Source organism: Podarcis bocagei, assembly GCF_964188305.1.
Source record: "Podarcis bocagei genome assembly, chromosome: 2".
Lineage (NCBI taxonomy): Eukaryota > Metazoa > Chordata > Lepidosauria > Squamata > Lacertidae > Podarcis > Podarcis bocagei.
In genome coordinates, this window is record NC_138126.1 from 82,482,798 (window position 1) to 82,494,900 (window position 12,103).

General features: G+C 43.7%; 1 protein-coding gene across 2 annotated transcripts in view; it reads left to right on the top strand.

Moving 5' to 3' along the window:
* Positions 1-10,350, top strand: part of LOC308579211 (sulfate transporter-like) — a 21,581-nt gene extending 11,231 nt beyond the window's left edge. The window contains exons 2-3 of one of the 2 annotated variants that reach the window (XM_081180032.1): positions 6,413-7,025; positions 7,687-10,350. In XM_081180032.1, coding sequence (XP_081036158.1) covers positions 6,426-7,025; positions 7,687-9,303 — 2,217 coding nt within the window. In that variant the 5' untranslated portion in view covers positions 6,413-6,425 and the 3' untranslated portion in view covers positions 9,304-10,350. Of the gene's footprint in view, positions 1-5,419; positions 7,026-7,686 lie in introns of those variants that run through there. The other variant, XM_081180031.1, reaches the window with a different exon arrangement.
* Positions 10,351-12,103: the final 1,753 nt, after the last annotated feature.

The window sequence follows — 12,103 nt, forward strand, 5'->3', positions numbered from 1 at the left end:
GTTTGACATCTGGCATCCCCAATGGGTTTTTGTGGCTATAAAGGTAAAGGTAAAGGGACCCCTGACCATTAGGTCCAGTCGTGGCCGACTCTGGGGTTGCAGCGCTCATCTCGCTCTATAGGCTGAGGGAGCCGGCGTTTGTCCACAGACAGCTTCCGGGTCATATGGCCAGCATGACTAAGCCGCTTCTGGTGAACCAGAGCAGCACACGGAAATGCTGTTTACCTTCCCGCTGGAGCGGTACCTATTTATCTACTTGCACTTTGACGTGCTTTCGAACTGCTAGGTTGGCAGGAGCAGGGACCGAGCAACGGGAGCTCACCCCGTCACGGGGATTCGAACCGCCAACCTTCTGATCGGCAAGTCCTAGGCTCTGTGGTTTAACTCACAGTGCCACCCGCGTCCCTTTTTGTGGCTATACGGGAACTTGTGCTAAATGGGGAACTTCAGCTTTGTGTCCCATTTTCTGTACAAAGGTGTGGGCTGGAGAAAAAAGGGCTAGTCCCAGGTTCAAATTATATGTCTAGATAAAATGGATATAAGGACCAAGGGGAGAACTTCACTGCTTTTAATTGGGGAGAGATACCAAAGATACAGAGATCTTTTGTCCATGAGGCCATTTACCCCCCAATCATGACCACCTACCCCATACTTGACATAATATGTGACATCAGGTGTGGGGCAGGTGGAGAAATGACTGGATCGACAATGATGTTGGCCTATAGGGTCGGAGACAGATAACTAGCTGGCTTGCCAGGCCAAAAAGGTTCACCATGATATGCATGTTTCATGATGGTAAAAGTGGTGGTTTAAAATTAAGTTCCAGAAATAACTTGTCAGTCTTCAACAGGGGAAGTATGTTAGATGTGCACCTGCCCTGTCTCCTGTTATCTAAGTATGTTGGTGTTCCTTTGTGGACAGGGATAGCTTAACTACTGTTATCTATGCGCTGGTAACTTCAAGGTTAGATTACTGCAATGCGTTATACATAGGGCTGCCTCTGAAGATGGTTCGGAGACTTCAGCTAGTGCAGAATTCAGCGGCCAGGTTGCTCACCGGAGGAAGACGGTTTGAGCATATTACACCAATCCTGGTCTGACTGCACTGGCTACCAATTAGTTTCTGGACCCAATTAAAAGTGCTGGTTTTGACCTATATAGCCTTAAACAGCTCAGGACTGCAATACCTCAAGGACCACCTCTTTCCATATGAACCTACCCAGACCTTAAGATCACCTTCTTAGGCCCTTCTTCATGTGCCTCCTCCTTGAGAGGTCTGGAGGGTAGCAACACGAGAACAGACCTTCTCTGCAGTGGCTCCCCGTCTGTGGAATGCTCTCCCAAGGAAGTTCACCTGGTACCTTCATTATACACCTCTAGGCACCAGGCAAAACATTCCTTTTTAATCGGGTCTTTGGTTGATTTGACTGACATCCTATGCCCTTTTAAAATGTGGGTTTTTTGGGGGGGGGCGGCGGGAATTATTGGGTTGTTGTTTTTATTTTGATTATATCTTTTGTGGTTGTATATTTTGATTTTGTTCTGTGAACTGCTCTGCGATCTCCAGGTATAGGACATTATATAAATTCAATAAATAATAATAATAAATTTGTCCTCATCACTACCCAACCCAGGGAGCAAAAGCATTAATGGGCTGAGTCACCTGCTTGTTCTAAATATATTTCCAAACACACCACTGAAGAAGACACTTTGTCAAGTGAGTCCTATCTTTCACCTTGTCGTGCTCAAGTTGGTACCAGCTTCTTTGCTGCACAAACTTGTTTCAGTACGGAAACCTACACAGTTTAGCAAGTTTATACTGGTTACACAGAAGCAGTATTTTAAAAGACTGCCCTGAAAACAAACGTTTCCCTGATGACAGATAACTCTGGTGACCTTTGACTAGCTTTTGTAAAGTTAAATCTATTGCACTGGTTTTCAACTGGTAGATCAGGAACTGCAAGTAGGTCCTGGCCTGATCCAAGGTGGACCACAACAGGAGCACTTCCATCATGCAAATCTATTGTAAAAGATTAAGAAATGGGTCCTCAAAAGCATGGTTGAGTTAAAAGAGGGTCCTGGGTCTGAAAAAAGGCTGAAGATACCTGATCTATTGGATCAGGTATGTGTGAAAACCTTGTGTGAGAACCCTGTTATATTAAAAAAACCACATTTATTATTCTACATTTTATGGAGTGATCTGTGACATGTGGCTTCTGTTGGCCAATAGTTCTGATGTGCCAGACATTCTTGAGCCTAACCTTAGCAAACTGAAATAAATAAACAAATTAAAAAATTGTCCAGTAGCACCTTAAAGACCAATTAAGTTTGTTCTTGGCATAAGCTTTCGTGTGCATGTACACTTCTTTAGATACTTCTTCAGGTATTTGAAGAAGTGTGCATGCACACGAAAGCTTATATCCAGAATAAACTTAGTTGGTCTCTAAGGTGCTACTGGACAATTTTTTAATTTGTTTATTTGTTTTGACTGCATCAGACCAACACGGCTACCTACCTGAACTTAGGAAACTGAGATCATCTTGCTTTGTGCAAATGATGTAACTAGGCATGTCAGAGGTCAGCAACTGGGGGCGGTTCTGGTTGAAAGCTGTCTCTGAGTGTTTGCCAGCTTGCCCGTCCTCAGAGGTGGATTTAGGGGAACACGACCGGTTCAGTTGCACTGGGCATGGAGCCTTGGCGTCACAGGGGGTGCCACAGCTATGATGCAGAATGGAAGGTGGGAGGGGGACACCAAATTTTTGGTGTAACCCAGGGCGCTGCTGAAATTTGAGACCCCAAGGTCTACAATTACACTCTTCAGGAGCAAAAGAGGGTTTTAGAGTGTGACATTCATGGCAGCAGGACTTCGGTCCACTAACACCTTCTCAAAGGAACCCTCTGGTCAAATTGCTGACCACAGAGCAACATGTTTGTCTAAACAATATACTGACCACAGAGCAGGGGAAACCCTTTCAGCAGCCAAGGGCTGCACTCCCTTCTGAGTAGCCTGGGAGTGGGGACATACCAATTGTGGGCGTCGCCAGAGGAATAATGGACAGAACAATTCATGTCAAATTTACCTTTGTACCGCCGGCTAGTTCCTACACACATTTGCACATCCCTCTCTGTCCTCTATGGATGAAGTCATGGAAAATTCAGAGCCCCACGTACAATCCTGGTTCTACAAAGAACCACTTCTAAAACCTTAGTTTGCCCTATGTGATTTATTTATTTGCCATCAGTGTGCGTGGAGCTACCCCATGAAACTTACAACTAATACTTTGACATGGGGAAAACAAGGGGGGAAAAGGGAGATGTTGTTGTTTAGTCGTTTAGTCGTTTCCGAGGACGCCAGGCACTCCTGTCTTCCACTGCCTCCTGCAGTTTGGTCAAACTCATGCTGGTAGCTTCAAGAACACTGTCCAACCATCTCGTCCTCTGTCATCCCCTTATCCTTGTGCCCTCAATCTTTCCCAACATCAGGGTCTTTTCCAGGGAGTCTTCTCTTCTCATGAGGTGGCCAAAGTATTGGAGCCTCAGCTTCGGGATCTGTCCTTCCAGTGAGCACTGAGGGCTGATTTCCTTAAGAATGGATAGGTTTGATCTTCTTGCAGTCCATGGGACTCTCAAGAGTCTCCTCTAGCACCATAATTCAAAAGCATCCATTCTTTGGTGAGCAGCCTTCTTTATGGTCCAGCTCTCACTTCCATACCTCACTACTGGAAAAGGGAGGTAGTATATGTTGCTATTTCATGCTTTAAGCTTAGCTACAGGTCAAGTTACAGTATGACATGGGTGGGGAGCCTGAGGCCCCTCCCCCATATTGTTCCCTTCACCGTGGACTATTGGCCATGTTGGCTGAGGCTGATGGAAATTGAAGTCCCAGCAGTATCTGAAGGACCACAAGTTCCCTGTTCCTGCAGCTGGGTATGAGATCTAAAGGGCCGTGAACTCACACTCTTGCACATTTGCACTAAACCAAGGTTTGGCTTAGCACTGATTGCAGATTGAGTCCATGTGTGCTGGCTAGTGGATCAGCTTATCAATATCCCTTACCTAGTCCCTTGGTGAAGAGATACAATAAGGTGCATGGGAAGTGATGCCTGAGCACCAGCAATTCCCTTTTGTTTAGCCAACAAGCTCAGGAGAGCATGGCAGTCCTATCATCCACCACTGTTTAAACTTTTGAAATCATAAATGATAGTTCAGGTTCCCATAAAAAAATGTTCTATTTAAGTGGTGTTTGTTTTCAAAATATACCTCTGGAGTGGCTGGGCAGGAGTTGCAATAAAAGGGCGAATGAAGGGGATCCAATTCTACTTGTCTTCTTGTGCTGGAATTGGGGATCAGTTCGAGAGGAGGAGGAAGCAAACACTGCAGGTTTGGAGATTGTATACCCAGGTTTGATTGCTTCATTTCCCCCACCAGGACAAGACAGCTTGTGGGCTTGAAGGCTAGAGGTGCTTTGCATTTGAGAAGAAAGGCATAACCGACTACTTACCAGAGGCAGTGCCTGGTTTCTGGTACCTGTCCTTGGTAAAACACTGTCCTCATTTTGTCCCTATTTTTGTGTTTGGGGAAGGTGCTTTGGGTGTTTTACCTGCTGTTTTGAGAGAGGGGTTCTGAGCATTGCCAGCTTCTCTTTTGTGAAATGCGTATTTTGTTGAGCCAAAGAGATTCTTACATTTCCAGATGTGTCCCCTGACTCCACAGGGTTGGGAACCTGTGAATTATACCAATAATACTTACCATGTGTATAGTACTTTCCAACCCACCCACTCTTTAAAAGTCTCTCCTCCCCCAGTATATACTGTATACACTGCCGTCCACTATAATGGTGGCTCCAAGTGAGTGACAAAAGAGACATTTTTTATTGCAGCAGACAGTAGAAGTTTAAACATTTTATTTTTAGAAAGCGTGTCAGTGATTCTGTTTTATTAGAAAGACCTTAAGATCAGGGATGAGTTGTATTATATGTTTTGATGAAGTAAGCATCCAAAGTGATATTTATTGCACTTTCTTTTTTTAAAAAAAAAAGGTTTTCAGGTTTTCTATATAGCCATACAAGAAAAACTGTGTACAAGTGCCAACTTCTTTAACCATAAATTATGATTTTTACATATTTATTATTTATTATTTACAAGTAATCCAAGATCTAATAATTACAAAAAGGTCCACTAAGACTATGAATATTTACATAAGACAGATTATTAGTAACTATTTACTTATCATTGTTTGCAAATGTCAATCATTCCAAGAGACCAAAAAAAACCTGATAAAAAAGGGCCAAATGGTGTTTCTTTTTATATATAATTTTTACTGAAACTTTTCAACATACAATGTAATAAAAACTAATCTAAATAAAAATAAAAAACAAAACAGAAGAAGAGAAAAAGGAAAAGGAGAAAAAGGGAATAAAATAAAAAATAATACAAAGCCATCTCCCAGAGGTAGATCTTAACTCTTGTCTCACATAGAAAAGGGTGGACCCTCTCAGCTCTCACTGGGAGCTTCCCTTTCTTATCCCAGCCTCCCACCCTGGAAGATCTTCCCTTCCCTTTCTCTCCCACAGGGTCTTTCACTTGCCAACCATCACCTTCCTGTGGGTACCTTCATTAACCCAGAATAGAGGACATTGAAAAACAAAAAGTAAGCAAAAGCATAGCAAAGGAAAAAGAGAAAAGACAGGAAGAGAAAGATCATAAAAAAGAAAAGAAAAAAAGAGAGAAGCGAGAAATAAATAAATAGGATTTCTGATTCTGTATCAACAATGTGTATAAAGATTATTCAAAATATTCAGTGTGTTCACTCCAGGATGGTATCCAGCAGTATTCCAAGGTAATATCCAGCTGTTCCTCATTCTGCTAGGCAACATTTTCCCAGTCTTCAACCCCAGACATCCCAAGTTAATTCATTCCCCTTTCCACACAAAAATTCCAAAAGGGGCTTTCCAGTTGTTATTATCACTAAATGTCAAGAATAGTCTTCCTTCAGTCTGGCATGTCAGTTCACATTCCAGGTGTTTCTGACTGATAAAGCAAAAGGAGAGTTTTAGATTATTTAAAAGCCTGTTTCATCTTATCCTATAACCACTTGTGTAGCACAGGATGAGCTGGTGTGTTAAATAGTCATTGTGAATATATCTGGCCAGTATTTTTGTATAATGGCGTAATATTTGCAGTTGCAGAGGCCCTTCGCTTATAATTAATGGTTCAACAATTAATGGCTTTTATGATTGGACTACTATGCACCAAAGGTTTATCAGTGCTGGTTCCTTTTATGGTCGTGCCTGAGCTGTGATTGTAATCTTGCAAAGTATGAAACAGTGCATTATTAGCTGGATAAGAATTCATTTGCAATCATGCATGAGTGGAGTACCTTCAGTTAACAGTGCACATGCTGCCCTCTTTCAGCTGCCTTGGAGCCATGGAGAATGGCACTGCTAGCCAGATGCCTAAGCAGAGCATTGATATGCCAAGCATGCCACCACCAGAGTCATCTTCTCATTATGTGCCTGTCAAGCTTGAAGAGCATGAACCTCCGGGTCTCAGTGTCAAGAAGCTCATCAAGAAAGCCAGGGAGAATTCCGGGTGCAACCGACGAAGTGTCCTTGGTGTCTTCATTAAGCTGTTCCCTGTTGTAGAGTGGCTTCCCCGCTACAGTATCAAGGAACAACTGCTTGGGGACATCATCTCCGGCCTCCTGGTTGGAATAGTTGGCATCCCTCAGTCCATCTCCTACTCCCTCCTTGCAAGTCAGGATCCCATTTACGGACTCTACACAAACTTCTTCTCTGTCATTATCTACTTTGCCATGGCTACCTCACGCCACAATTGCATTGGGACTTTCGGAGTCCTTTGCCTGATGATCGGGGAATCAGTAAACCGGCAACTGACGTTAGCAGGATACCAGTTAGAGACTGACATCCCGGTGAATGCCACGTTGAATGGGACAGTTGTCTGTGACAAAAGTTGTTATGCTATCACTGTGGCAACTGCTTTAACTTTTTTGGTTGGGCTTTACCAGGTAAGATAACTTTCTGATCCTTACAACACAAGTGTTCTCTTAATGTTTAGGGTGCTTAAACTCTATATTCAAACCTGCCAACACAGTTATTGCTGCAGCTGCAAAAGGAGCAAGCGAAAAAGAAAAGCTGTGCTACTGTCATGGCTAATGGTGAGACTGACCCCTGAGAAACCGTTGGAGAATTCCTTCATCTCTTGAAGAAGTTTGGTGAAATGATCCTATCACTTCTCCCTCCCTCTGATTTCTGTGGCTAAGAGAGGCCACTTGCATACAGCTCTGGTTGGAATTAGATACAAAGTTACAAAGAGAATGGCTTCCTTTATTATAGTTTCTGAGTGGTCACAGATGTGGATCTAGTTCACATATGACAATAGCATCAAGTGATAACTTTCCTGTAAGATAGATCAAACACCAGAGTGGGCACACCAGCTCGCATTACTCTAAGCTCAAGTGCTTTACAATGGGGTCACTTCGCACATTAAGCTGGGGCAGGTGTTAAGCATGCAAGTGTTTTACATGTATATGCATGAACCAGAATACAAGAACAGGAGATTTTCTCACAACAAACAGAGAGTAACAGAGAACAAATGCAAGTGCTGATATTTGCTTCTTGCACCTTCACCCAGTCAGATTAATCAATGCAACTTGCTTTCCCTTTCAGATCCTTCTAGGGGTCTTCCAACTGGGCTTCATATCCGTATATCTTTCGGAACCTCTCCTGAGTGGCTTTGTGACTGGGTCCTCCCTTACCATCCTCACTTCCCAAATGAGTCTTCTGCTGGGACTGAAAATCCCTCGCCACGATGGAGTGGGCTCTCTTATCTTCACGTGGGTTGACATATTCAGATACATTGGCAACACCAACATCTGTGACCTAGTCACCAGCCTGATTGCTCTGGTCCTCATTGTGCCAGTGAAGGAGATCAACAACTACTTTAGAGACAAAATGAAGGCTCCTTTTCCCATGGAGCTTCTGGTGGTCATTGCGGCGACCCTGCTTTCGTATTTCTTCAACTTCAACAAGAGATACAAATCTAAAATATGTGGCTCCATTCCCACTGGTTTCAAGCAACCTGCTGTACCGGATCTGAGCCTTCTTTCAAACCTGGCAGTTGATGCTCTGCCCATTGCCATCATCGGCTTTGCCATGACCATCTCGCTGGCAGAAATATTTGGCAAGAAGCATGGCTACCCAGTTCGGGCCAACCAAGAAATGATTGCCATTGGCATGGCGAACCTCGTACCATCTTTCTTCTGCTGCTTTGTCTCTAGCGCAGCCTTGACAAAGACCCTGCTGAAGGAATCCACCGGGTGCTGTACCCAGATCTCAAGCCTAGTATCTGCGTTTGTGCTGCTCCTGGTGTTGTTGTGGATTGCCCCTCTCTTCTACTCACTGCAAACCTGCATCCTGGGAGTGATCACCATCGTTAACCTCAGGGGGGCCTTGCGGAAATTTGCCGACACCCCAAAGATGTGGCGGATCAGCAAGATAGACACCGTGATCTGGTGGGTCACCATGCTGTCCTCATTACTCATCACTACAGAGCTGGGCCTCCTCATAGGCGTCTGCTTCTCTCTCCTCTGCATCATCTTCCGCACCCAGAGGCCCCGAGCCACGCTCCTCGGCAAGGTGAACGACTCTGAAATCTACGAGGACCAGTTCACTTACAAAGAGATCAGCAGCATTGCAAATATCAAGATCTTCCGTTTTGACACCTCCCTTTACTATGCAAACAAGGACTATTTCAAAAGTTCACTTTTCCAGAAAACAGGAGTGAATCCTTCGCTGGTTGCTGCCCTGCGGCGAAAGGCTGAAGCGAAAGCAAACCTGGGCAAGAACGAGAGCTGCTTTTCTTCTAAGTTTAACTGCCTGAAGGGCACCAAGAGAGACGCTGCCAAGGTTTCGGTTTCAGATGCTCCTGGCCCAGCCATAGACATGCACACTTTAATCCTTGACTGTGGCGCCATGCAGTTTGTAGACAGCGTGGGCCTCAGTGTGCTGAAGGAGACTCGCCAGGACTACCAGAAGATTGGCATCCAGGTCCTGCTGGCCAACTGCAACCCATCCGTGCGGCGTCTACTCCAGGCAGGTGGTTGGCTTACTGGGATGGAGGATACGGAGCTGCTGTCCTTCCACAGTATACATGCCGCTGTGCAGTTTGCAGAGAAACAGCACCAGACTCAGCAGATGGGCAGCAAAGTGACAGGGGATGCTTTCCTTAGTCCTGAAGAAGACAATGATACCTCAATCACACCCAGTCTGGAGGGGCAGCTGTAGGCCTGGATAGAGCAGAATGTGCAAAGACTGGGAAATGGTTTCATACTTATTTTTATTGGTGCACATGACCAGTAGCTGTGAATGACCTAAAAAGGACATTGACATTCAGTTTCTCGCAGCAGGCCAAGAGGCTTTCAAGAGGACTGTTAAAACTCAGGATGGTATCAACATTATAATGCTGTAGTTTTCTCCAAGGTTTCAGTCCCTCTTTATTTACTTTTACTCATTTCAACAATTTATGTAGGGCTTAACTCCACATGGCCATGGCATAAGAGTTTCCACTAGCATAATCAGGGACAACAATCATATTTTACTCCCTTTGGGTACTATGTGGATCTGGTGGATCTAAAGAGTGAAAGAAGGAAACATGTTTGAAATGATTTTCTGTTTCAGATGTAGAGTTTTGTTTTAGGTTATTTCCCTTTTCATCCCTCCCATTTTTGTTAGGTCTCAGTGTCTGGGCTTGTCTCACACAGGCTTTGCAAATAAACAGTTTGGCTTTGCAAATAAACAGAGTTCAAGATGGAAGGTCTACTACCCAACAGTGGATGCATTGCAGAAAACAGGGCCAGTTTATATGCCTTTCTTTAGTGGAATCGGCTACCCTACGGATTCTCAAGTCTGCCATGCCGATCATGCAGGCTATCCTGGGAACTGGTAGCAGTTGTGCATGGATGCCCAGTGGCTTGTTGCCTAACGAAAGCATCAGTGCAGGAAAAGAGCATCAGAGCTTGGTCAGGGGTAGATACTAAAAGAAAAAGGAGCAAGGTATGGAGACATGCTAGAGAGCACTAATGGAGTGACATTGGTGTGTGTGGGAGGGCAAAGGGTGATGATTTTCCAGGGAGAGTGTTCAGTCTTAAATTAAGAGTACATGGTGAATCTTGGCATTACAAAGCCACACCAGAAGGCTTTAGCAATCTGAGTACTGGAGGAATTCCTTTACTTTCTATAAAAGACATTCCAATTTATCTTTTGACATCTATTTCCCTGGCAGTACTTCATTTCCTTTTCTCATGCACTAATGAAATCAATCAAAAATAAGACCAAAAAGCCCTTGTCTGCATATTTCATGTTATTTATTTATTGCTTAAAAAAAAATGTTTATTGAGGTTTCACAAACAATAAAAAATTCCAGAATTTAAACATAAGAAAAACTACTAAGATATAAAAATACAGAAACAAAACACATAAAAAATACATTTATTGCATTTATATGTTACCCTTCTGTTCAAATAATTGCATTGGCCACCAATTACCGTATTTTTCGCTCTATAACACGCACCCGACCATAACACGCACATAGTTTTTAGAGGAGGAAAATCCACCCGTAGGCATTCCCTCCATAACACGCACAGACATTTCCCCTTACTTTTTAGGAGGAAAAAAGTGAGTGTTATGGTGCAAAAAATACGGTACCTACCAGGCTAAGTTCAAGGTGCAGGTTTTCATGTGTAAAACCCTCTACAGTTTGAGATCAACATGATGGAAAGATCGCCTCAGGCTTCATATAGCTAGTTGATCACTGTGCTCTGCATGTGAGGGCCTCCTCCAGATACCATGTTATCAGGAGATCCATTCCACAGAATATTGAAAACGGGTGTTTAGTGTTGTGGCACCTACACATCTACACCTTGTGTTGGCTAAGAGTGACTGGCTGTTACCCAGAGAGCTTCTTTGCTAAGGGAGGATTTGATTTTCTGGTGGATGTGAGGGGGAGCAGAGATATATGCCACCCAAATACCCTGGAGGACGGGCAGAATATGGATATTGTCAAAGTAATATGTAACTATCTGATGCATCAATAATATTACCTTATACTGACCACCAGAGGGCAAGAGTATGTCACAAAAATGCAATCTATAGCACTAAGAGAGCGACTGTTGAAGGAAGTGATCTTTTTGGGGATAAAATCAAGAGCAAGTGACAGTGAGGACTTTGTTCCAAGCAGCAATCTTAGGGCATATTAAACTTCATAAAAACAGTTATTGTTTAGCCTTCATTGAGATTTATTTCTTTGCAAACACACAGAGATAGGACCATTGCTGTATATTTCTGACACAATCTGAACATTATTTATTTCCCAAGGGACAATAGCACAAGTGATAAAGTACGTTCACCTCAAGGTGCTAATTTCCATCAGTAAAAAAGGGAATCATACTGAGACTGAATATATTAATATTAATATAGACGACAACACCTTAGCATTGTCACAGAAGAACATGATTGCAAGCTGTTCACTATTTTTGATTCACTGAGATTATGCCTACTCAGGTGACATCTTCACAGTGGCACTTGTGTCACACAAGGAATGTAAAACATGACATTTTCCCACCCCCAATAGACCCCCATTTTGTTGTTCCCAAGATGTGTAGGTTTGCACTAAAGCCAAACTAACGGTGGCAATTGTATGTTACCAAAACAGTAACTGCTGGACTGGTGGGATGAGAAGGGGGTATTTTACCTTTTTTCTCTTTCCCTGCCATTGACCCCCCCCCCAAGAAAAATATATATACGAAGCTGTCAGCATTTGTGGGGATGCTCCAGCCCACAGGCCAGTTTCAGCCCACCAAGGGGGGCAGTTTTGCCTGTGAGGCCATTTCCCCCAAACCACACCTGCCTATCCATTAACTGACTCACAGGAATAGAGGCTTCCTTTGAAATGCATATAGCAGCTTCAGAGAGGTGGCCTTTTGTACCTATGATACTGAGAGGAAGAGTTCAATGAACTCATCCCTCTCTAGAGTCCTTAAGCTGCTCAGCCATCTTCCCAGTGGCTGCGCTCTCTCTCTCTCTCTCT